Source organism: Ursus arctos, unplaced genomic scaffold, assembly GCF_023065955.2.
Source record: "Ursus arctos isolate Adak ecotype North America unplaced genomic scaffold, UrsArc2.0 scaffold_5, whole genome shotgun sequence".
Lineage (NCBI taxonomy): Eukaryota > Metazoa > Chordata > Mammalia > Carnivora > Ursidae > Ursus > Ursus arctos.
In genome coordinates this window covers 89,686,426-89,712,964 of record NW_026623067.1, presented here as the reverse complement: position 1 = coordinate 89,712,964, position 26,539 = coordinate 89,686,426, and the positions used below count along the sequence as shown (strand labels likewise).

At 40.0% G+C, this 26,539-nt stretch overlaps 1 protein-coding gene across 2 annotated transcripts in view; it reads left to right on the top strand.

Moving 5' to 3' along the window:
- Nucleotides 1-26,539, top strand: part of EPB41L4A (erythrocyte membrane protein band 4.1 like 4A) — a 239,004-nt gene that overhangs the window by 196,976 nt on the left and 15,489 nt on the right. Inside the window, exons 16-18 of one of the 2 annotated variants that reach the window (XM_026498459.4) lie at nt 5,980-6,027; nt 6,980-7,057; nt 18,787-18,906. In XM_026498459.4, the coding sequence (XP_026354244.1) occupies nt 5,980-6,027; nt 6,980-7,057; nt 18,787-18,906 (246 nt within the window). The remainder of the gene's footprint in view (nt 1-5,979; nt 6,028-6,979; nt 7,058-18,786; nt 18,907-26,539) is intronic. The other variant, XM_057307352.1, reaches the window with a different exon arrangement.

The window sequence follows — 26,539 nt, the reverse complement described above, 5'->3', positions numbered from 1 at the left end:
TACATTAGTTTTGTCCCCAAACTAATTGCTTGAAATAGTTTGGAGCATATGCATTCTGAAATCTAGACTTAATGACGTCTGTGTTGAGATACATTTTTTTGTGTTGGGTTCCTGTGAAATACAGATGAGTAATTGTGGTGAGTGGATACAGGATCCTTTCATTGGCACAGTCCAGGGGAAAGACTGTTTTGATTTATAGAGAATCTTTTTGTCTGGGTAGCCATAGAGCCTTCTGTCTGGTTGTGTGTATCACTTGAAAGGTCTTTTATTGGGCATGCGTGTTTCAAGGAGACTAAATAACCATTGCTACATGCCGGCAAAGAAGAGCTAAAGCTCATTCTTTGTTCCTTTCCACTGTAAATGCCCTCTGAACGTCCCTGTCCTTGTCAGTCTTGCTTCATCTTCACAGATACTTACCTTGCCCCTGGGCACAAATCCCTGCATGGCTAGAGTACCTCTGACATTTAAAACTGAGATTTGTCAACACCATGAAAGAATCTCAAGACTTACATTTAGTAATAGGAAATTCTGTTTTTTACTGGTTGCCAGAATAACATGTTTTGCAAAAGATACCAAAATTTTATATTTCACCAGTTGTTTGTCATTAGATGGGTACATCTTTCAAATTCTGGGTGAGTTTAGAACACCGGTCCTTAACACTTTTGGGTGACAGAACTCTGAGAATCTGATGAAATGTTGGACCATTCCTTAGGGGGAAGAAGTACATAATTAAGTAAACATACACACTTTCATGGAGATCCTGAAGCCTGCTTATTTAAACATTCCTGTTCTAGAAAAAGAAAGCCAGACTACTTTTTGATAGTACAATTTACTTTCACCCCTACCCACCTTTACACCCAAATGTTTATTGAGTGCTTACTTCATGCAGGCACGTATTAAACAGCCCTAGAGAGAGTTCCTGCCCTTTAGGAGTTTACAATTTGTTGGGGAAGAAATATATGAATCATACAAATGCGTGTGCACTTAACGACTTTTATATATCCTTGAGGGAGAGTTATGTGGTGCTTAGGGGAATTAAAAAAAAACTTTATTGAAACCTAACATGCATACAGAAAAGTACACGTATCCTAAGAATAACTGCTTGATAACTTTTACCATCCAAGTATCTGTATTACCAGCACTATTACGGGAAGTTTTGCTGAGTTGCTGAGTCAAGCAGGTCAGAAAAAGGTTCTCAGAGCCTGGATGCTTGAGCTGGAATTTGAGACAAGAACAGTCAAAGAGAGGTGGAGGAGCTAGCATGTACAGAGGCCTTGGGGTGGAAAGGAGTGGGGAACATTCATGAGAAGGATAAATGAGTCCAGAGAGAAACACCTCATAGGACACCTGAGCCTTATTGAGGATTTGGGCTGTTAGACCCAGTAGTTTTTAGAAGGGGAGTGATTACAAGATCACATTTGTATTGTGTAAAGATGAGTCTTACTGTCCTGTGGAGAAAAGGTAGAAGAGAGCAATAGGGGGAAAGAGAGCCAGCCAGCAGGCTACCATGCGAGTCCTGGCAAAGGCTAATGGGAGCTTGGGCCAGGGTGGTGATGTGGAGATTTAAGGAAGTGGATGGTTTTGAGACCCATGGGAAGGTAAAATCAATAGGGCTGGGAGGTTTGATATGACAGGTAAAGGAGTAACTGATGTCAAGAATGAAATCCAGGCTTGAAGTGTGGTGCGCTGGAATCACAATCACTGGGATGTGGAAAGCTTGAAAGGGACAACTGAGTTTGGTTTTTGGTGTATTACATTTGTGGTATCTTTGAGAAGTCCAGGTGCAAGATTCATATGGATTGTTGGGTAGAAGTCTGGAGGTAGATTGGCCATTGGTTAAAATATAAATTTCTTAAGGATGTAAATTGAAATTTAAAACCGAAATGAAGCTGTCTAGGTAGATAGTATAGCTCCAATGCAAAGACCAAGCCAATGACAGAGCTGGGAGAAACTCCAGCATTTATTTGGCTTGGTCGAAGAGAATTACCTTCAGAGGAAATTACTTTTAGGGAAAAGAGATGAAGAAATTGTGGCCACAGGAAAAATCTAGAGTGAAAATCTGCTTACTAAAGAGCTCCCTTTCTTCTTCATTCCCAGAATGCAAGAAGCCAGATTTGTATCTCCCAAGCATGAGATCAGAGAATCTCACTGTAAGAAAGATACAAGAGAAAAGACATACAGATACCAACTTTCAAAGATATCCTCCAGTGAAATGGTTGAGACTACCCACATTACTTTGCTCCACACTGCAGTGAAGCCATCAGTTAACATTCTCTGCACAATCCAGAGGATTCCAGTTTTTTAGTGCCTAATTCTTAAATATGAAGAGAGAGCCGTAATCACTTGGCATTTGAAGATAGCTTCTGTTTTGGAAAGACAGAGACTGAAACAAACAACGAGCCTTGTGTGTGTGTGTGTGTGTGTGTGTGTACTCACAGGAAATAGAGACAATATAAGAAAGAAAAATGTCTTAAAGGTAGAATTATCTTTTTAAAAAAAAAACATTTTATTTATATATTTGAGAGAGCATGAGCAGGGGGCGGGGAGAGGGAGAAGAAGAGTCCTTGCTGAGCAGGGAACCCCATGTGGGTCTCTATTCCAGGACCAGGAGATCATGACCTGAGCCCAAGGCAAATGCTTAACTGACTGAGCCACCCAGGTTCTCCAAAAGTATAATTATGTGAGGAAAAAATTTGATATCAAAAGAGAATAGCAAGTAGGAATTCTTAGACTTCAAATTCCTGTGGCAGAATTTAAAATACTTAGTAGAGGGGCGCCTGGGTGGCTCAGTTGTTAAGCGTCTGCCTTCGGCTCAGGGCGTAATCCTGGCATTCTGGGATCGAGCCCCACATCAGGCTTCTCTGCTGGGAGCCTGCTTCTTCCTCTCCCATTCCCCCTGCTTGTGTTCCCTCTCTCACTGGCTGTCTCTCTCTCTGTTGAATGAATAAATAAAATCTTAAAATAAAATAAAATACTTAGTAGAAGGTTTGGAACATAAAGTTAAGGAAATCATCCCCAAATTAGAACAAATAAAACAGATGTATGGATATAAGGATAAACGGTGATCAAACCTGGATATCAAACATTTGAGTAATGAAATTTCCATGAAAAAAAAATAAAAAAATGCTGAAGAGGAAACTATTAAAGAAGTAGTACAAGAAAATATCCCAGACTGAATGATCAAATGTTACAGAGAGAAGATACTGAACATTTGGTATAATAGACTGGAAAATTAGATCCATACCAATTTCCATTATCATTAAATTTCAAAACATTATAGGTTAAGAGAGAATTTTTAAAACTTCGAGGAAGGGAGGAATATGAGAGAAAAAAAGCTCATGCACAAATGTGGACAGATCAGAGTGGTGGCATTGGGCTCCTTAACAACAACGTCGGAGAAAGAAGATAAGCATTGCCTTCAAAACGCTGAGGGGAGATTCTTTTCAATTTAGAATTCTAAGCCCAGATAAACTATAATTACATGTGTCAATGATATTTTGAGAAATTCCAGCTCTAAAAAGAAAAAAAAAAAAATGTACCTGCCATGCAGACTTTCTCTGTTAGCAATTGGAAGATACGTTCTTCCAAAACCAAGACCCGCAGTCGTAAGAACTGGAAATACGGGATGCATCTTACAAAGAAGCAGAAGGAGTTCCCTGGATCATGGTGAGGGGAGTAATCAGAGCGACATTTGTGCAGCAGTGCCAGGGAGCGGATGGTCCATATGTGAGCAGGAAGGCACAGGACTCCAGGGAGATGTTGGTGGAACTTGTAGATTACCGAAGCATTCGCCCATCTCAGGAAGGTTCATGCAGCTCTCAGAGTTTGGATGAAGAATTACTGATAAAACAAGGAAAACTAAGCAACCTATAGGTGCATAGAAAACTAGGCAGTTATTATCTTTAAGAAAATTGTGAATTCCAAGAATGGAATTGTATTCCTTAAATGCTATAGAGATCATCTGTGAACAATATATATTATGTTTATACTAAGTAAAAATTATCAAAAAATTTGGTGTAAGGACAGAGACCTATCAACCTTACGTTGTTTGGCGTACGTATGTTTGAGAAATGGGGGAACATAAGTCATGATGATGCCATTAAAGAGCCATGTCGGCCGAATCAGTGTGAAGGCAAATATAACAAAGGGTAAAGAAACGGAGACAAGGGGCTTAGGCACCCTCTCAAGAAGTTTGGTGCTTTGAAAGAGAAAGGAGAGACTGGGGAAAAAATGAAGGGGGATATGGAGTTAAGCAGACGTGTGTGTGTTTATTTGTTTTTAAAGATTTTATCTGTTTATTTGAGAGTTCTGAGAGAGCATGAGCGGCGAGGAGGGGCAGAGGGAGAGGGGAGAAGCAGACTCCCCGCTGAGCAGGGATTTCCCCACGCAGGGCTCAATCCTAGGACCCCAAGATCACGACCTGAGCCAAAGGCAGACATTTACCAACTAAGCCACGCAGGCACCTCATACATGTGTGTGTTTAAATAGTAGAAAGTTGATAATGTGAAAAGTTGGTAAAAGAATTTTCCATATGGACAAGTTTAATATATCTGAGAGAGAAGGGTAGTTACTGAAAGTCACTGAGAAGATAAGAGGTGATGGGACCCACACAACACAGGTGGAGGGACTGACCTTGGTTGTAAGGACAGATCTGTAAATAACACAGAAGAAGATGTAGGCAAGTTTTATTTTTGGAAACAGGAAGATGGAAGAGTTGCCATCTGATGGCTACTTTTTCTTTGGAAGGAGAAAACAAAGTCAGCTTCTGATGCAGAGGGAGCTGCATATCAGAGGGTTGCCAGGTAAAAAGAGTTGGAAACTGCTTTGCAGAGAGTACCTAGATCAGAGAAAGGTGGTAGGACGTTGTGGACTCACATGACGCTTGTGAACATGGATCTGTAGTATAATTAATGTGCCCTTTTGTGTAACTCCCTCCAGTCCCACTCAGCTAGCTGTTGACGGCTGGCTCAGAGAACCTGGATAGTCTGATTTACTCATGCATGGGATCTTGCCAGAAATACTGAACCAAAAACAGGAATTGGAGGAAGTTTTGAGTACTGGCATACATGTTATCACAATGATGGAAATCTCAGTTGGGTCAGGGAGGGAATGAAGAAAGGCCAAGAGGAGCAGATGGAAAGTAGCAAGGAAAATGAACAAATTGTACTATTGAGGTCAAAGAAAGGTAGAAGGGAAGTAGTGGAAATAAGCAATAATAATTACAGCTAACATTTATTGGTTTCTTCAATGAGCCGGGCCCCACTCTGTGCATTTGAAATGTATTCATTTCATCCTCGTAACAACCCTTTGTGGGAGGTGCCATGAAAACTGAGGCTCTGATAGAGAAGTAATTTGTTGAAATCACACACCTCATCGGTGGAGGAGATGGGGCTCACTTTCAGATTGTCGGGCCGCAGAGCTGCGTGTTTAACCAGGATGCCCCATCAAAGCTGTTCAGGAGTGTAAACAGGAAGGGGAAGAGATTGTGGCCAGAGACCAAAGTGTTTGGAGGTAGTTACAGATGATAAAGTCCAAGATGTGGCCATGACGTGGGCTGCAGAGTTATTGTGAAGAGGTTATTAGAGAAATGATCAAGGGACTTGGAGGCCAGAGGGTTGGAAAGGGCATGCAAGTGAGAGCTGATGTCAGTCAGGTTGTGGCAGAACTTGACTTGGCAGATTACAGACGTGGGAACTGCAGACAGCCCCATCACGGGGTGAATCATACCTCACAGACACGTTGTGCATTGTTGCCGGTAGACTGTTTGCAGCCTCCGTGAGGTTGCTGGCTTTTTGAGGCCAGTTGGTTTCATGTTCTTACTCCTGGGACTGGGCATATTGTGTGATTTAAATGTTTGGTGAATGAACGAATGCAAAACAGATACACATGAACTGAAGTGAAACTCATTTTGCTGTGCTTTCCTTAGCCAGTGGATAACTTTCTATTTTCTTTAATATCTTCATTATTTGTTTTCTATAGGAAAGCCCATAACAGTGGTGAAGACTCAGATCTAAAGCAAAGGAGGAGGTAAAAAAATAAAACGGAAGGAGGGTCAGGGAGAGGGAGGAAGGATTGGCACTACTCAGAGTTGAAGCCAGACTGGGGGCGTTTGTTGCTGTTAGTGACTGCTTTAAGGTCATTATTAAAAAAATTAACTTGGAGATATCAGCTTTGGCTTCAGTTGGTTCTCAGTCTTTCCTTCTGTAGCGTCCTTAGCAACTTCTTTTTTTTTTCTGCTTCTTTGACAGAGGAACTGTCTTGGTTATCTATTGCTACATTAAAACTACCCCAAATCTTAGTGGCTTAAAGCGACAACAACCATATATATGTTGTATGATTCTGTTGATTGAACAGGCTAGTTTTGCTAGTCTCATATGAAGCTGCCGTCAGAGGGCAGCTGGGGCTGGAATATTCAAGAGGCTTTCTCTCTCACATTTGATGTCTTGGCAAAATGGCGGGAGGCCTGAGGCTTCTGTCTCTCTGTGGTCTCTCTACCTGACTGGCCTCGGCTTCTTGAGACGGCGGCCAGGAGGAAGCAGGAGCTACCCGCTCCGAGAAGAGATAAGTAGTCCGGGAACTGGCAGAGAACACCTTCCACGTCATTCTGTTGATAGTCGGTCACAGGACCAGCGCTAGTCCAGGGAGAGGGGAAGTAAACTCCACCTCCGTTGATTTGGGGTGGGGGTGTGACCGGACTTTGTGTGCATACTTAGTCCACTACAGGGGCTTAGGGCTTTGCCAGGTCAGAGTTCTGTTGGAAGTGCTTGATTTTGTGGTCTTTTAGGGGAGCGTGGTTTCATGTGTCTGCGGACTCAGTCAGATGTCTGACTGAATTGAGAAGCACTGACTGAGGGAGGGATAATAACAGCTACTGATGTTTACAAAATTCATTCCGAAGAACCAACATGAACCTTTCTGAAATTTTTTATTTGTCATAAATGTGGGTTTTTTTCTTTTGTTCTTCTCATTTTGTCTTCAGGTCACGCTCACGCTGTAACACGAGCAGTGGTAGTGAATCAGAAAATTCTAATAGAGAACACCGGAAAAAGAGAAACAGGTAATATTTGATACTGTAGTTATCTGGAACTCCAAAATCAGAGGTTGCTGGTGGTGGTAGAAGCTGTGCATCCTAATTCTTTTCTTTTCTTTTTAAGATTTTATTTATTTACTTGACAGAGAGCAAGCATGCACTAGCAGGGGGAGCAGCAGGCAGAGGGAGAGGGAGAAGCAGACTCCCCACTGAGCAGGGAGCCCAATGCAGGGCTCCATCCCAGGACCCTGGGATCATGACCTGAGCCAAAGGCAGACGCTTCACCGACTGAGCCACCCAGGCGCCCCTGTGTATCCTATTTCTTAAGCTTGATTTTCTCATTTGTGTTTAAGAAGGAATCTGGCACTGTTTTGAAACACTGTTTTAGGAAACTATAGCTCTTTGAACAGAGTTTCTTATTACAATAAGATGATTAGATAACTTCACAATGAGGGTCCCTTCTTGTTAATTAAAAAAAAAAAGGGTGATCTATATTTAGGTACAGTGTATAGTGAATTTGTCTAAGGATGGTAAGAAATGTGCCCGTTTTAGAGGGATTTCTCCCTAAAGTATCTTTTAACGGGACATTACTGTATTTTATCTAGCCCAAATCGAGAGACTTCTTGTTTCATAGATTTCATAGTCTCAGCCTCATACGTGTGCATGAACATATGTGTTCACATATGCACATACAATTAGGTGGATAAATACAGGTACTTCATTTCTTTAAGACTCATTTTTTAAGGCTCGTTCTTAATTACTGGGAATTAATACCATTTGACATGTAATCAGTATTAGTGATGGCTTAATGCTTTTTTTTTTTTTTAAAGATTTTATTTATTTATTTGACAGAGAGAGAGACAGCCAGTGAGAGAGGGAACACAAGCAGGGGGAGTGGGAGAGGAAGAAGCAGGCTCATAGTGGAGGAGCCTGATGTGGGGCTCGATCCCAGAACGCTGGGATCACACCCTGAGCCGAAGGCAGATGCTTAACGAATGAGCCACCCAGGCGCCCCAGTGATGGCTTAATGCTTTAATCAGTTCTTCCTCGTCCCAAAATATTTATTTAAAAACAAGTGGTCATGTCGTGAAAGAGCACCGTGTTGGGAGTGAGAGGGATTGGGTTGCTGGTCATCCCAGTTTCTAACCCAGTGGTTCTCAACTGGGGGCAATTTTGTCTTGCCCCTCCACTCTCTGAGGATTTTGGCCACGTTTTGAGACACCTTTGATTGTTACAATTGGGTGGAGGGACTGCTATTGGCTAGGGGTGCTGCTGCATGTCCTGCAATGCACAGGACAGCCCTCCCCCCACCCAAGAAGTGTCTGGTCCAGAAGATGTCAGTAGTGCCACTGCTAGGAAACGTGTTCCCACCTGATGCGGAGCTCTGCCTGCTTGCTTTATTTTTCTGGGTCGTGTTTTTCCCTTCTGTAAAGTGAAGTAGTCAGATGAGATCATCTCCAAGGTCCTTCTTCAGTACTTGGAGCCCTTGTGGTTGGCATGCATTGAATTGGCCTGCCTAACGATAAAGCCTGTGTAATAATAGCCCAGACAGCATTGTAAGAGTGGGTCATTTTCTTAGGAAAGCTTTCTCTGTGGAGCCTTCTTAGGGGCTGGAGTCACACCAGATAGAGGTGAGATCTCAATGTGTTATGACACCTTTCTCAAGGAAATGATGACAGTTTCTTCATTTGTAAAAATCCAGGTGTGGAGGGTAGCTTTCCCTCAGGTACCCTCTTCCTGCTCTAAAATTCAGTATCTGCATAAACAACACAAAACAAAGCAAAAACAAATAACAGAATTTCCTCTTGTTTGTACTTACTGACCAAGCCAGTATCTTAACAACGCTGTTTCTGGTTTGCTTGTTGTATTCTAAGTTGTGCTCATGGATGCTTCTAATCTCAACTTCTCAGAAGGTGCCCTGCTTAAAAACATTGTCTTGCGGCACCTGGGTGGCTCAGCCGTTAAAGTGTCTGCCTTCGGCTCAGGTCATGATCCCAGGGTCCTGGGACTGAGCCCCGCATCGGGCTCCCTGCTGCACGGGGAGCCTGCTTCTCCCTCTCCCACTCCCCCTGCTGGTGTTCCCTCTCTTGCTGTGTCTCTCTGTCAAAGAAATAAAATCGTTAAAATAAATAAATAAATAAATACATGCATACATACATACATACATACATACATACATACATTGTCTTTTGGGGCCAAAAGTGCTCATGTTGCCATTTGCTGTTATTATGAAACAGTATTTAAAGGTTGCCAAAAAAATCCTTAAATAGCCCATTTCTGATCCAGTTGCACCAGCTTTCATATTCCTCATAGGTGTCTTCTCTCTCACCAGTTTCTTCCTTTGCTCTCCCTAAGCGTTTTTGTAGATTGGCTTTCTTTACAGTGTATTAGAGGTGTATTTGAGAATGACGGTGGTTCTGAACATCGACATGCCAATGTACTTTGTAAGGCTATTAATGAGAAATCATTTTCAAAACACACTCTGACCCAAAGGCTTTCAAGCTCATTTATTTTACCTGTAGAAATACTGCCCGAGGGTTACATAAGTTGCCTGTGTCTGTAGAAGATGAGGTCTAGGGTCTAGCTCTCGGGGGCATAGCAAAAACTAGGCAGAGGAAAAAATACACCTTCCACTTCCATTCTCCACTCCTGAAAATTCTGGTGCAGAGGTAACAGTGTTCAGGGAAGGAGGGGGGCAGACACATTATACTCTCTCTAGGCGCCGCTTCCTCATTATGTTCTGTTACCACTAACACCTTCAGTCCCATTATTAGCCTTTTAGATTTTGCCAGAGCCCATTCATTCCCCATCAGAGATTTGAATATTTAAACCTCAGCCCTTCTGACAGTCCCAGTATGTCTTCTGTCTGTGATGAAGGGTTGTCTCCTCATGTCTGACTTCCAACTTGTTCAAAAAACTCCTTTTCTGGGGAGAGGATGGATCTCTTCAGCCTCATCCTGCCTTGTCTCGGCCAGCAGTGTGACACAGCCAAGCTCTCAGCAGCATCCTTTGCGCTTGTATTACAGGAACCTGGTAACCCTAGAATGGGGCAAACTGAACCCTGAACATGCAGATGTTCTACTCCTGCCAGCCAAGTCTCTAAATTCAGCCCGAACACTTCATTACCTTTGAAACCAGAGCTGCACTCGATACACCCTGCCTTCCTGTCTCCCTGTGGGCACCGTACCCTGGGGCAGCGGGGCCAAGACTGTGTGGATTTGCTTTCTGAACATTTTGAAGTCTCTGGTGTGTGCAGTAGAACTCTGGACAGACTGAGATCTACTTTTTTGGGGATTGTGTGTGGTCTTTGTAGTCTTTGGGATGTTGTTCCCTTTGTCATTCCTTCGGGCTTTTTTTTTTTTAAACAAGGTTAGTTTAGATTTTATTTATTTATTTTTGCAAGAGAGAGGGAGCACGAGTGGAACGGAGGGGCAGAGGGAGAAGCAGACTCCCTGCTGAGCAGGGAGGCCGACAAGGGACTTGATCCCAGAACCCTGGGATCCTGACCTGAGTCGAAGGCAGATGCTTAACTGAGTGAGCCACACAGGCGCCTGCAGATTTTTTTTTTTTTCTCTGACATACAGAAGTCTTACCTGTTAGGTTTGAGGCCACTCTGGAAATACTGGGTTCTGTTTTGTTTCGTTTTCTACAATGTCTACAGGTTGGATCTTAAGCCGCTTCACTGTGCTGGCGGATAACAATGTAAACATCTCTTATTTTGTCTGAGGAGAAACACAAGTGAATGCAACAATGTTTACAAATCAACTTTATCCAAGGAGTAGCTGTGGCTTTTCACAACCGTTAAAAGTAAATAATAATAATTCGCACCAACTCTGGAAGGCTAATATTAGGAACAAGGATTGTTGCTCAAAACAATTCGGATTTTAGAAAAATTCCTCTGTCACCTTTGGGTCCAAAGCTGTGGAGGCCAGATGTGTGAGGGTCCTTTGTCAGTTGTGTGTTCACACCTGCGTTTCAGTCCACACGGCTCCCTACAGCACCAGCAGGCTCGGCTTCCTCCTTGATCTGGCGAGTTGTTGATGTCTTCCTTTACACCTTTCTGTCTTAGTTGTTTTTCCTTTACTATTTTTATCATCTGGACGAGTGTCCTACAGTTTTCTAGATTTTGAGGTTTGAGAAGACAGTTTTTTTACTCCCTTTTTTTTTTTAAATAATGAGCTGGAAGTTGGAGCGCCGTTTGTTGTCGTAACATCTAAGGTGACGAAGGCTTATTTTCCCCAGTGTCCCTGCTTGTATCTTCATCTTCATCTCTGTCCTCTTGCCTCCCTTTTATATCTTTCTCTCACGTTATTTTTCCTCACTCAGTTTCTTTCTTTTTCTTTCCTTAGCTTCTCTCCACTCTGTCTTCCCTTCTCTTGTCTTCTCTGAGTCCTGCTTCTGCTTGGGAGCCAAGGAAGTGTCAGGAACCCCCCCCCCCCAAGAATGTGTGTCAGGGCCTCAGTTCTGTCCTGTCCTGCTGTTTGACCTTAGCCAACTCTTGACACCACTTTAAATCTGAGTTTGCTCATCTTTAAGGTGGGGTGTATACTGATCTCTGTTGTCGGATGGGTCACGGTAAAGATCACTTGAAACCGAGAAAGTGAGAGCGTTTCATGTGGAACCACATGGTCTGATATTTGGGCTTGAAGTCAGGCTCTTCCTGGGCTGTCCCCCCTCCCCTCCACCCCTTTTCCAGCTTTTTCCACTTTTCTTTAGCTGGATCTTCCTTGCTCCCACCTTCCCTACCTTGACACACATGGTTATTTTCAGACTAGGCCTTCTTAGTTGCTGATTCATCAGTAGGTTTTAGGGATCTCATGAAATTTATGTAAAATTCTGTGTGATTCCAAGTGTATGATTTTCTGGTGCTAGGGTCTGTAGCCTTCATCAGATTCTTAAGGGGGTGTCGTTGTGACCCCTAAACATTTATGAAGTGATCATTAGGATCGAAATAGTGAAGGATAGATTGATACTGGGAAATGAAATTGATATTTCAGTTCACTGGTAGGATTAACAACTAAAATGCCTCAGTTTTCTTTAGAGATTACTTCCTTTGCTCTACTGATTTGTGAAACAATCAGCTCGACTAAATTCATCAAATTGGGAACTTACCAAGTACGGGCAGTATGAAGCTAATGATCTGCGCGAATATCAGATTATATCTGTTTTCACCCGTTGGAATTTGAATCTTGCACCCGAGATCAGAAGGGTCAGCTGCCCCGTCTCCATGGGTCTGAGCCTATACACCTTGCTCTGGACTTGCCCAGGATGTACGTTGAAGGAGAACCAAGGGAGTAGACTTATCAGAGCGAAACCTTTCACAAGCCGAGATTTCACTTAAAATACCTTGAGCTTAATAAAATATCCTTTACATTCAAAGACACCAGTCTGCAAAATATCCTTTGTGCTATTGATGGAAATAGGCAGTCAGTCCTTTGAGCGTTCACTGGGGAGAATCTATGGATTACTTAGGCATTAGCTTTGATGTGTTGCTAGGCTTTTAGGATTTTGAGGTGGGAGATTTGGAGGGGGCTGGGGGCGGTGATGGAGAAGTTGTCTGGTGTTTTTTGCATAAGCATAAAAGTGGAAGTAACTCCAGGGCCTGGGGAGGATTAAAAGAGCAAGAGAAATGAGAGGCTTCAGGGAAGAGCAGGACTAGGGTAAATTGGCAGCAGAGGACCATTTGGGCCTTTTACCCTGGGGCATGTGCACCATCATCCACACACGAGTTATGTGTGTGAGGCTGTGTGTGTGTGTGCGTGCGCTCGCGTGATAGAGCACAGAGCAGAGAAGAAGGGAGCCTGTGTTATGAATCTGACCCTACTTGGAGAGCTCTGTGGCGAGTTCCTGCTTACTTTACCCTCTGGATCTTAGTTTTCCCACCCGCAAACTGGAGTAACACTGCCCTGCCTACCTCACAAGAGACTTGTAAGGATCCAGGAGGTAATGGGTGTGCTTTGAAAAGTAGAAAGCACCTTGCATAAGCAGATACTATTAGATTAATGAGAACGTTCAGCACTGCTCGGTTTTACCTGAAGTCCCTGATACATCTATAAAATGGGGCCCAGCTCCCTTTAACAAAAAAGCCAGTGTTTCTAACGAAATCATTCTACCACAAGTGTTGTTAGAGTTTCTTGTTGCCTTTTAGATGCTTTAGAATCTGTATCTGAATAATGGCTTAAAATGGTTTTAAATATTAAATACATTCCACGAAGTCTTTTATGTTACTGTTTAAAAAAAAGAAAGGAAGACAAAAGCTGTCTTCCACGGCACTGCCACTAATAGGGGTGGTACATTTGAGTAGGGCAAATCTAGAAGGTGAAGATTTTGGTAGGGTTTTCTGGTTGTTAGAGTCATTAAAAAAAAAAAAAAAAAAAGAACTTATCCTTGTGCCCAAGGAAAAGGATGAGTTGAATGGTAGCAAGCTTAAACCAGTGGGTGCTTTTTCCTCATTGCCTGAAAATAGGTCTCCTTTTAAGCATTCACTCTTGCCCTGTCCCTGATTTAAGGAGGGGCTGCAAACAAGGTAAAAACTGTGGGTCAGGGGAGGGCAGTTCGTGCAAAGCAAGTAGAAACAGACATTCACCACGGTAAGATTGTAAGAGTTACTGATTTCCACTTTAATAAGTCATATCAAGATTTAGGCGTTTGATACAGATGATTTAGGGCTTCAGAGCATAATCAAAGTTGACGGAGATGACTCTAGTAGTACAAAGCTGTAGCAGCCAAGGAATGCTGTCAGATTACTGAGTCCTCCAGGGCCAAGCAGGCTGCAAAATTAGGACAACAGAAAGAGTTTGAAAGGGAAATTGCACCAAAGGCAGCCCGTTTTTGTAGGGAGGGCATAAGGAATAAATGGAAGAGACAGAAACACATTTAAGGGCAAATAAGAATAATTTGTTGGTGGTGGGGGTAGATTGGGAAAAGCAAATGAATTTTTTGCTTGCTGGTCTTCAGGGAGTTTGTCGACAGATGCCTGGAACCAATGTAAATTTCCCCAGGGAAGAAAAATTACTGAACAAATAGATGAAGATTGGTTTATAGCAGGTGATCCAGAAATGAATGAGTTGATGAGAAACACAAGTCCACAATCACTTGGGACCCGCAGGCTTAATATTAGTGATGGAGTGGCCCATATGAAGCAATTGTCTGGACAGTCGTGCTGTAGCTGAAGGAGAGGGGTTGGTTTCGACATGTCTGACTGCTTGGAAATAAAACACAAATAGAGAAAACATTGGGTTTTAAAGCTGGAAAGGATCTTTGCAGTAATTTGGTAGATGAAGAGACAGACTTGACCAGAGATAAGCAATTTGCCCGGAGCTGGGATGAGGCGGAGCTCAGGAGCTTAGTGTACTGCTCTGTCATCGTGAAGCTTCGTGATACGTTTGCTCCATGGGCTTTCTCAGATTCAGCATTAAATGTGGTCTTTATCCCAGCGAACAAGAGGTGAATTAAGAATTGTTATAAAGGAAGATTGTATTAGGAACAAAACTGCCCAGGTAAAGGTAGAGGGCCAAGTGAGACCCATGGGGTTTGGTAATGTGAGGAATTTCGTAGAGGAGGCGGAACTGTAATTGGGAAGTAGGAAAGAAGAGACTAGGGATCGTCATTATCTTCATTATTGTTATCAAGTGATTATATGGCATTTCACCTTCAGAACATTTTGCAGACTTTAATTAAGTGTCAAATGCAGTCATAATCTAAATTGCATAGATCGTCTGGAAAAGTAGGGTGTTGAAGTTTGGTGAGACATGCAGGAAATGTTTGGAATTTTATTATTCTGAAACATTGTTGGAATATGCTTTATTCTAAAGCGATGGTCTCCCTTATGTATTAGTTAAAAAATAGAAGCCCTGTTATGATAAGTCTTCCTAATCCAGCTGTTAGCTCTCCGTACTTGTAGATGAGGAAATAGACAAGATATGGTAAATGCAGTTCTTAACCTTGAAGAGTACATGAAAGAAACACTTGGCATTTTTGAGGTTCACTTTTAAATGCAACATTTGAAAATGAATACATCCCCAGTGTAACCGACAGTGGGCTCCTTTTTCCCCCTTGAGACGCTCATGCCTGCCTGTCCTATAAGAGCACATAAAAGGGATTATGTCGATACAATGCTTGCAGTGTTTTTATTCTACAAAATGTAAATCTCTATATCAAAATTGAAATATAGCAGGAGAGGAGCAAAAAAGCAGCGCTGGTATATCCCACACCTAGGGATAAATGACACAAGGCAGAATCGTTGCAGGCGGCATCTTTTACTCAAATGTCTGTTCCTTTAGTCTCTCATGCACAGAACAGTTCGCTCCTGCCTTTTAAGGATTGAGCATTGTAATATTCTTGCTTTTAGGGCTAGGATTTTTCCTTTCCACGGAGCACCTGTGTTTTCTGGAGCAGTTCAGGGATGGAAGAAATGACACTTTCATTCTTGTAATGAGGCACCATTAACCAGAGGCTTTTTGTAAGGGTGTAATTTCAAACTTCATTACAGACTAAGGCAGCTACACAACCCATTACCCGGAGAAAATGTGCTTCTGTTGTGACTCTCCAATGAGCCTTACATTTTTAATGCACCTTGTTAGAATATTTATGAAATAGTATCACCAGTAGAGGGCATCTGTCTTTGAAATCCGTGAATATTAACTGACAGGGTTTCAGACCCTCACTTTAGACTTTTCCATTAGAAAAACAGAAGTTAAAGGTACATGCCATAGAATGAAATTCTTCCTGATTTAGTTTTCATTACTAGCAAGTTACCAGATCTTTGCATGTTCATGTCTTAGGAAGTTTTATTGTTTTATCATCAGAGCACAGTCTGAGTATGAAGGTAAGCAGCTGCAATCCACACCAGCAGAGAATGAGTGTATAGTAATTGTGCTTCCTTTTAAATGTCTATCCTCTGGGAAGAGTATGTTTGCCATGCTGGTAGGCTTGACCCCTGAAAAATATTCAGACATGCTGAGTTCCTGATTAAAAAAATTTAACATTGTGAAGTTGAGTCCTGCCCGTGAACTGTGCATCGGGTTAGCTCAGAATGGAAGCTCCGAGATCTGGGTTTTATTTTATTTTATTTTTTAAAGATTTGCTTGTTTAAAAATAAATAAATAAAGATTTACTTATTTTTGGAGAGCGAGAGCTAGCTCGTGAGTGTGGTGGGAGGGGCAGAGGGAAAGAGGGTCTTAAGCAGACTCTGCACTGAGTGCAGAGCCTGACAGTGGGGCTCGATCTCACAACCCTGAGACCACCACCTGAACTGAAAACAGGAGTCGGACACTTAACCAGCTGTGCCACCCAGATGCCCTAGGAGACCTGGGTTTTATGTGTTTTTCTGGGCAATTGGAGGTGTGGGTTCCTATGTGAGTGTCTCTTCCTGACTCTGGGTCCCTCAGTCCTGGGAGTATCCAGGACTGCTCCCCAGCCAGACTGTCACACGATAAAATAGAATGGCTCAGAGATTGTAGGCTCTGGCTACAAAAATACATATATGTGTGTGTGTATGTATATGCACATGACATTTTCACGTGGGAGTGTTTGTTTCAAAGAATGATTAATAATTATGACCTTCAAGTAGTATACCTTCTCCTATTTTTCTTTAGATATTTCTAAGATCCATAGCGGTGTATATCCAATTTTAATTTCCTCTGTACATGCTGTGAGAGAGGGAACTATGTTCTTGAACCTGTGAAACATGCCATGACTGTATCCTGTTAATTTTCATGTAACAGCCTATTAGAAATGAAAGCTTCAATGAGGAAACACAGTTCAAAGGCTTGAAGTGTGTTACAGATCGTTTTTTTACCTAACACGATTTCTCTTTAGAGAGATTTAAATCATTTCTTCTTCATAGAGTACTGTTCTTTTTAACTTGAATTTGCTTTACCCTGTCTTTAAGTTACATGTGAAATGAGTATCTGTTCCTCATCTGCGGATTTGCAGTTATAAGCAAATGTAAATACCCGCCCCACAGTCCGAGCTAAGCACTATTAACAGGACAATCAAAAGATATCTGTTCAGAAAGAGAAATGTCTCCAGACGTGTCCATCTGTTCTTTTCATTTTTGTTTTGAAGTAGTTGTGCTCATGTGGTCACAGGTCTGTGATGACGACCTTGCGGCTCCATGCTGTTCTCTCACACCCTGGAACATCAGTGTCTGGAGCAGCTTCCTGAAGACCTTAAATAAATAAAAAGTAAAATACTCTGGGGGTGCCTGGGTGGCTCAGTTGGTTAGGTGTCTGCTTTCGGCTCAGGTCATGATCCCGAGGTCCTGGGATCAAGCCCCGTGTCACTTTTGTTCACTTGCGAGCGTGTGCTCTCTCTCTCTGTCAAATAAACAAATAAAATCTTTTTTTAAAAAGTTAAATATTCAAATAACAGGTGTTTGATTTTTTAAAAAGATTTTATTTATTTGAGAGAGACAGCAAGGGAGCACAAGCAGGGAGAGCAACAGAAGGCAGCTCCCCGCTGAGCAGGGAGCCAGACACGGGCTGGACCCCAAGACCCCTGAATCATGACCTGAGCTAAAGGCAGATATTTAACCAAGGGAGCCACCGAGGCACCCCCAGGTTTTGATTTTTGCAGGGAATACTCATGGCTTCACAGCATCATTGCAGTGCATTCCAGACAGTATTGCTTTATCTCGATACTTCTCCCCCACCTCTCCCCTGCAGCACCTTACTCTTGTTATTAGAAAGACTTAATACAGCAAAAGTCCAGAACTTCTGCAGTGTGGTCCATGGATGGGTACTGTTAGGTTAATACAGTATCTTAACATTCCGTATTGGTTGTCAGTACTTAAAAATTGGAAGAGTTCACTTTAAAAGTCCAAATTTGTAGATTATCTTTAGAAAATGAGAAGATTTGGAAGACCGTCCTGTGATCTCACATGGCAGGTGCCTCTGCCTCCCAGTACCCCCGCCCCTCCCCCCGATTTCCCTTTCCCTTATTTACATTCCCTGCCTGGCCCCCCGGCCACATTGAATGTTCACCTGTCCTGCCTCTTCACCACATCAGCAGCCATCGTCACAATGCTGTGTGCTGCCCAGCTGCTAAGGCATGATGCCACCACTGTTAGCTTTCTGTACGTCTAGTTTCTGTCTTAAAAATGGGCATTTTGGGGTGGGCGCCTGGGTGGTGCAGTCAGTTAAGCATCCAACTCTGGATTTCAGCTCAAGTCGTAATCGGGGTCCTGAGATCAGGTTCTGCGCTGAGCGTGGAGCCTGCATGGTATCCACTCTCTCCCTCTCCCTCTGCTCCTCCTCCCAGGTCCCTCCCTCTGCTCTCTCTCAAACAGAAGAGGAGGGGATCATATCTGGCACTTTTTGTCCCTGAAAACTTTGACAATTAGTGTGAATTTTTAAGAACACTTCAAGTAAAATTATTTATTGCTGCTTTGGTTAGTATGTTTTTAAGAAAAGATTTTGTTTCATGATTTAAGATCAGCCCTATAGCAGACACTGCTGGTGTAGTCAAAACTTAAAATATGTTTTAAATGAATTTTTTGTTTGACACGTCTATTTCTTAGAAGAGTTTAAGCCAAAGATAGAAGCCTGAAACTAATATATACTTACATATTTATGCATAAATATTCTAACACAATTTAAATAAAATTACTTCTTAAATAACTTTCGGTTTCTTAATAACTTCCCAATAACTTATTTGATAACTTGTAAACTTTTAAAAGCAAGTTTAGGATGAACCAAAAGACAGAGCACCGCATGTGTGAATGTTAACTTGAGACGAATGGTCTTCCGTTTCAGAACACGGCAGGAGAATGACATGGTTGATTCGGCACCTCAGTGGGAAGCTGTATTAAGGAGACAAAAGGAAAAAAATCAGGCGGACCCCAACAACAGACGATCCAGACATAGATCTCGCTCGTACGTGGACTCTCTTTATACCTTTATTCAAAACTGCGAAGCATGAAGTAGCATGCCGATTCTGGGGCAGACGGGGCTGTCTCTTTGAGGGCTTCTGGAGTGATTTTAGTTCTACCACGATTATCCCATTGTTTGTCTGTCATATAAACCTTCCCATTTTTGTGACGTTCATTAACTCCCTCTGAAGCCAGAGAGGTTGGAGCGTTGCCAAAACGAAATGTCAAAAACAAGGCTGTCATGACTCTGTGTTGTTTTGTTTTTAAACCAAGTAAGTGGGAACAGTCTTTGGCTGTTGGCAAAAATACCTGCTGCTTCTCTCAATTTGAGTCTGCAGAATTCTTGGAGTCTTGCTCGAGATCGAACCAGATGTGAATATCTTCCTATTAAATTACCATTTGTGAGCAATAGGCAGTGAGTGATTCATTACACCCCAATGTTGGGATTTGCCTGCGCCTCTGTTGCTAGGCAATGCCATGTGTGAGCACAATTACCCTGTAATGATGAAATTGCCAGTCCCCCAAATTAATTTTCTTTTGAGCTGATTAAATTTCTAGGTTGTTTTTTTTTAATGTGTGCATCATTCAGATTTAGATACCCCCATCTCCACACCCCTTCCCAAAGCATACCTTTTAAGTGAGCTGGGACTAACTACCCATCCCTTTGTGATCCTAGGTGGTTAGGTGTCTGGTGTTGCTTATTCCTGGAAGGAGGGATTAGTGTCTCAGATAGGGTGGTGGAAGGATGCCAAAGAGTGGATGCAGAGACAGCCTGTAGTTAGGGGGAGGGGGGTCCAGGGAGCCAGGCAACAGGGTGTCAGTTCAGGTTAACAGAGGCCAGGAGAGGGCTCTGGAGGAACACCCCAGAATCTTGTGTGCCTCTAAGGGATGCTTTTCAGTCTTAGGTGCTTACTTTTTAATTAGAAGTTATCCTAGAGTATGTTTTTGTTTTTATCAGTAATACATCATAATGAGTGATGTCTGTGTCTTTTCTAATAGAAAATTCTCAAGTAGTCACTGTGCAGAGTACCAGACCCTTATAGATTTAATTTATTTGTTGCTCCATAATATTTTTGTTCTGGAACCTAATTAAAATGTACAATTTAAAACAGAAGTTAATAAATTTTCCCTTGTCTTGAGTACTACCTTCCCCCAGCTCCATTATAAAAGAGAAGTTTAGGACTGGAAGAATCAAGACCTCATGGTTGACAGTTTAACCAAAAGGCACAGAATCCCAAGATCAGGATGCAGCATAGTCATGGGTGAATCTTCTGCAACCACGCTTTTACCTTTCCATGTGGAATCTTCTTTGAGGTTCTTGTAATACACAAGGTTTGGTGACTTGGCATTAAATCTTAAAAACAGCATTTAGTTTTTGTAATAATTTCTAAAGCATTATAAATTCAATTAAATGCCAATAGTAAATTTCATTTATTAAAAGGGGAAAAACAAAATAAAATTGGGAAAAATTTTATATATAAATTTTGAAGAAGTCAAAAAACATTACTGGAGGCAATATTTAAAATTTTTGAGTAATAGTCCATTGTATGATTATACCACACCTTGCTTATGCATTCTCCTCTTGATAGGCATATGGTTTGTTTCCACTTTTTGCTATTGTGTTAAAAGTTTCTGTACACATTCTGTACAAGCATATCTATGGAGTATGTTGTGCCCGGGGATAAATACCTGAGCGGAATTGCTGGGTTAGAGGGTATTTCTAACCATATTAAATGTAATAATAGTCTACCAAAATGATTTCCAAGAAGGCTGTGTCATTTTACACCCTCACTAGCGGTGTGTGAGAGTTCTGATTCTGCCCTATTCTTGCAAAACTTAGTTCTGTCTTATTAATTTTAGCTAATCTGTTTGGCTTGAAGTGGTATCCCATTATGGTTTCAATTAACATTTCCCTGATGACTAATGATGTTAACCACATTTTCCTGTGTTTTTTGGTTATTTATGTATTTTCCTTTTTAAAGTGTTTAAGTTTTTGCACATTTTAATTGGATTGTTTCTTTTTTATTACTTATTTGTAGGGTTCTTTATATAGTCTGGATATAAATTCTTTTTCAGTTATGTGTATGATGTATATTTTCTTCCTAGCTGTGGTTGCTTTTTCATGTTCTTAACATTGTTCTTTGATAGGCAGACATTTTAAATTTTGAGGAAGACCAGGATATCATTTTGTTTTCACTTATAGTTAAGACTTTTTTACATCTTAAGGAATATTTGCCTACCCCAAAGTCACAAAGATGTTCTTATACCTTTTTTCCAACAGGTTTATAGATTCTGCTTTTTATTTAGTTAGGTCTATCATCCGTCTAAAATTAATTGCTCAGTGTGTATGAGGTAGAAGTAGATATTGAGAAGTTTTTTCCAGGTGCTTATGCAGTATTCCAGGTCCTTTTGTTTAAAAGACTAACTTCATTGAACTGCCTTGGGGCCTCTGTTGAAAATCAATTGACTGCTTATATGTGGGCCAATTTTCTTTCATTGATCTACTTGTTTATTCCTAAGCCACCATGTTGTCTTGGTTACTGTAGCTTTATATTAAGACTTGAATCAGGCAGTGTAAATTCTCCAATGTTGTTGTTTTTTATTTTCAAGATTGCTTTCGATATTTTAGGTCTTCTGCAGTTCTATATGAATTTTTGAATCAGCTTGTTAGATTTTGCAAAAAAAAAATAGACTTTAGGCTTATGTTGAATCTATAGCTCAATTTGGAGAAAATTCTTAACCATTTATTTAAGCCTCTTAACATCTTTCAGCAATGTTTTTTTTTTTGGATTTCAATACATAGTTACTGCATTTATTTTGTTACATTTAATCCTAAATTTTTAATATTTTTAATAGTATTGAACTATACTTTAAAAATGTTATTTTCCAATTGTTGGTTAGATAGAAACACAAATTATTTTTCATATTAATATTGTATCTTGCCGCTTTGCAACCTTGTTAAATTGATTTCATATCTCTGGGAGCTTTTTTTGTTTTTAAAGATTTTATTTATTTATTTGAGAGAGAGAACGAGAGAGAGAGAGAGAGAGAGAGAGAACATGAGAGGAGTGAGGGTCAGAGGGAGAAGCAGACTCCCTGCTGAGCAGGAAGCCCAATGTGGGACTCTGTCCTGGGACTCCCGGATCATGACCTGAGCTGAAGGCAGATGCTTAACCAACTGAGCCACTCAGGTGCCCCTCTGGGAGCTTTTTTTTAAAAAAAAAAAAACACAAAACTTATTAGGATTTTTCACATTTACAATCCTGTTGTGACCAGAGTCCACTTTCCTTTATTTCTAATCTTTTTTCTTTTTATTTCTATTTTTTCCCTTAATGCACTGGCTAGATCTTCCAGTATAGTGTTGAATTACAATGTTGAATAGAAGTTGTAAGAAAGGAGGCCTCCTTAGCTTGTTCTCTTTGTTAGGGGGAAACATTCAATATGTCGTAATAAGTATGATGCTAGCTATATGATTGAGGAAGATCCATTCTATCTCTAGTGTAAGAGTAATTATCATGAATGAGTTTGAATTTTGTTACAAGCTTTTTCTGCATCTGAGATGACTGTATGTGGGTTTTCTTCTTTATTCTGTTAGTGGGAGAATTACAGTGATTCAATTTTGAATGGTACATCCTTGCATTCCTGAGATAAGCCCTCAGGGTCCTGCTATATTATCTATTCTATATATTGCTGGGTTCTATTTGATATGATTTTGTTAAGAAATATGGTCTGTAATTTTCTTGTAGTATCTTAGTCAGGTTTCTGGTAACAGGTTTTTACTGGTCATTTAAAATAATTTGGCAAGTGTTCAAACACCCTTTCTCCATTTTCTGTAATAGTTAATATAAAAAATTATCATCATTCCTTCCTTAAATATTTGATATAATTCACCAGTAAAACCATCTTTGCCTGGAATTTTCTTTATGGAAAGTTTCAAATTACAATCTCAGTTTCCTGAACAGATATCGATTGATTTGGCTATTCTGATTTTTACTTGTTTTGTGTAGGTTTAAGTATTCTTTTTTTTTTTTTTTTTAAGATTTTATCTATTTATTTGACAGAGATAGAGACAGCCAGCGAGAGAGGGAACACAAGCAGGGGGAGTAGGAGAGGAAGAAGCAGGCTCATAGCGGAGGAGCCTGATGTGGGGCTCGATCCCAGAACGCCGGGATCACACCCTGAGCCGAAGGCAGACGCTTAACCGCTGTGCCACCCAGGCGCCCCTAGGTTTAAGTATTCTTTAAAAAGAATTTGTTTGGGACGCCTGGGTGGTTCAGTCTTTTAAGCATCTGCCTTTGGCTCAGGTCATGATCCCAGGGTTCTGGGAATGAGCCCTGCGTCAGGCTCCCTGCTCAACAGGAAGCCTGCTTCTCCCTCTGCCTACAGCTCCCCCTTCTCATGCTCTCTCTGAAATAAATAAATAAAATCTTGAAAAATAAATTAAAAAAAATAAAAAGAATTTGTTCATTTTATCTAAATTATCAAATCTTTTAGCGAAAATTTGTTCATAATAATTCTTTAGTATCTTTTTAACATCTGTTGTGTCACCTCTTTTATTCCTAATGTTGATAATTTGCTTTTTCTCTTAATTTTTCCCTTAATCTGTCTTTTCAGAGAACTAACTTTGGGTTTGTTGATTTTCATTGTTGTCTAGCTCATTGATTTCCACTCTTTATTACTTCCTTCTATTTTGTCTTTTATTTGTTCTTTTTTTCACCTTCTTCTGATATTAAACCTTTCTCCCTTTTCAATATAACTATAAAGTTGCAGATTTCTCCCAAACCTTATAGTTTTGACTGTGTCTCACATATTTTGATAAGTGTTTTCATTATCACGTAGTTGAAAAGCATTTTTAATTTCTTGTGATTTCTTTGACCCTAAACTTCATTTTTTAGTAATGTGTTGATTAATTTCCAAATATTAGAGGATTTTCTAGATACCTCATGAGTATTATTGCTTTCTAATTTAATTCCATTGTGATAAAAAAAATCTATTAAGATTCCTTTGAAGTTTACTGAGCCTTGTTTTATGACCTAGCATATGATCTTTCATGATGAGCGATCTGTGGACTTGAAAAGAATGAGTATTCTCGGGCATTGGGTGTCAGCTGTAAATGTCAAGGAGGTCTAGTTAACTTATAGTGTTGTTCAGATGCTCTGCATCTTTTCTGGTTTCTTTGTTTACTCTTCAGTCAGTCATTGGAGGGGGATGTTAAAATTTCCAGTAATGATAATGGATTTGTCTGTTTTACTCTTTAGTTTTGTCAGTTTTCACTTCTTAACTTGCTTTTGCAAGTTATTTTGAAGCTCTGGTATTAGGTACCTACATATTTGCAATTTTTTTGTCTTCCTGATGAATTGACCCATTTATCACTATGAAGTGTCTTCTTTATATATGTCTTCTTTATATATATATAATATGTATATATTATGTATAATATGTAAATATAATATGCATGTATGTATAATATGTATATATAATATGTGTATATATATATAATATATATATGTCTTCATTATGTCTTTTTCATGTTCGCTGATTACGTTATATCCTTTTAATCCTTTCATTTTTAGCCAAGGTCTGTCTTTTTATTTAGAGTCCATCTCTTGATCTCTTGTAGACAGCATATGGTTGGACTTTTTTTTTTAAATCTTGTCTGACCATCTCTACCTTTTAAATTGAATATTAGTATATTTGCAGTTCATGTAATTATTAGTATTTGGTGGTTTAAGTGTAGCATTTTGCTCTTTTTCCTATTTACTGTATCTGTTTTTTTTTTGTTGGTTTGTCCCCCATTTCCTATTACATTTTGTGTTAGTTGAATATTTTTTGGTACTCCATTTTACTTGTAATTAACATCTTCCTACTATACTTTTTATTATTTTTTTCTTTAGTGGGTTCTTGATGGCTTACAGTATGATTCCTTAATTTCTTACAGCGTGTTTAGGATTAATATCATAATATGTAAAATTTAGAAATCTTGGGAAAATATAGCTCCATTTATCCCCTCTCTTTGTCCTTTGTGTATTGTCGTACATCTTGTCTTTGCATATTAGTAGCCCCATGTTACAATGTTATTATCTTCGCTTAAACAGGAAGTTGTTTTTAAAAGAAATGAAGAGGAAAAAAAATTATTGTAGTAGACAGAAAATAGTCCCCTAGATGTGTCCATATCTTAATCTCCAAGACTTGTAAATCTTTTGTGTTAGATGGCAAAAGGGAATTAAGGTTGCAGGTAGAATTGATTGTTAATCATTTGACCTGCAAGAGATCTCCTGAGTTATTCAGGTGGGCTCAAAGTAATCCCAGCATCCTTAAAAAGTAGAAAAAAAGGACAGGAGAAGGAGTGAGAATGATTCAGTTTGAGAAGAATTCAATCTGCTGTTGCTGGCTTTGAAGATGGAGGAAGGGGCCATGAGCTAAAGAATGGGGGCAGCCTCTAAATTTGGAAGAGGTAAGGAAATGCATTTTCCCCTGGAGCCTCCAGAAAGGAATGTAGCTCTGTCAACACCTTGATTTTAGCCCAGTGAGACCTCGGTCAGATTTCTGATCTACAGAACTTTATGATAAGAAATTTGTTGTTTTAAGCCACCGAATTTGAGGTAATTGGCTACAGCAGCAATAGAAAATGAATACAGTTACCCATTTATTTACTGTTATCACTGTGTTCTGTTTTTTCCATCTAGATCTGACATTCTATTTTTCTTCCTCTAGCATTTCTTATAGTACTGGTCTGCAGATGATACATTCTCTCAGCTTTATATGAAAATGTCTTTATTTTAACCCTTATTTGTAACAGATAATTTCTCTAGCTATAGGATTCCAAGTTGATGGGTTTTTCTTTCCCACTTAAAAGAGATTGTTTAGTTGTGTTCTCACTTCCATCATTTCTGATAGGTTGGTTTTCATTCTATAGGCACTTTGTCTTTCTTTTTGCTAGCTACTTTTATGATTTTTCCATTATCTTTAGTTTTTATCTCTTTGTGGTATAGCTAAATGTGGTTTTCTTTGTATTTATCATTTATGTTTTTATAATTTGATGTTTCTTCACCAAATTTCAGAGATTTTTGGCCATTATCTTTCAAATTCTTTTTTCTGACCCATTCAGTCTTCCTCTTTTCTTGGGCATCCAATTGTATATATGCTAGAACATTTAGTATTGTTGTACAAGCAAACAAGGTTCTGTTCATTTTTAAAATCTTTTTGCTCTTTTAAATTTTGATCATTTCTGTTGACATGTTTTTAACATCAACTCTTTCCCTGCTGTGTTGTCCAGTCTGCTCTTAGAGCCACTCTGAACTTTATACTTTCCTGTTCTAGAATTTCAGTTTTGTTCTTTTTATACTTTTTATTTCTTTGTTGAGATTTCCCATCTGTTAATTTATTTTGTCCATATTTTCCTTTAAATTGTTATACACATTTGTACAAGATGTTTTATTATTTTTTATTTTTTATTTATTTTAATAATGATTTTTTATTATATTATGTTAGTCACCATGTACAAGATATTTTAAAGCCCTTGTTGGTGAATTCCCACATCCGTGTCTTTCAAAATCTGTTTCTATTGACTGATTTTATTATTTCTTAGATTATGATTATATTTTCTTATCTCTCTACATATGTAGTAATTTTTTTGT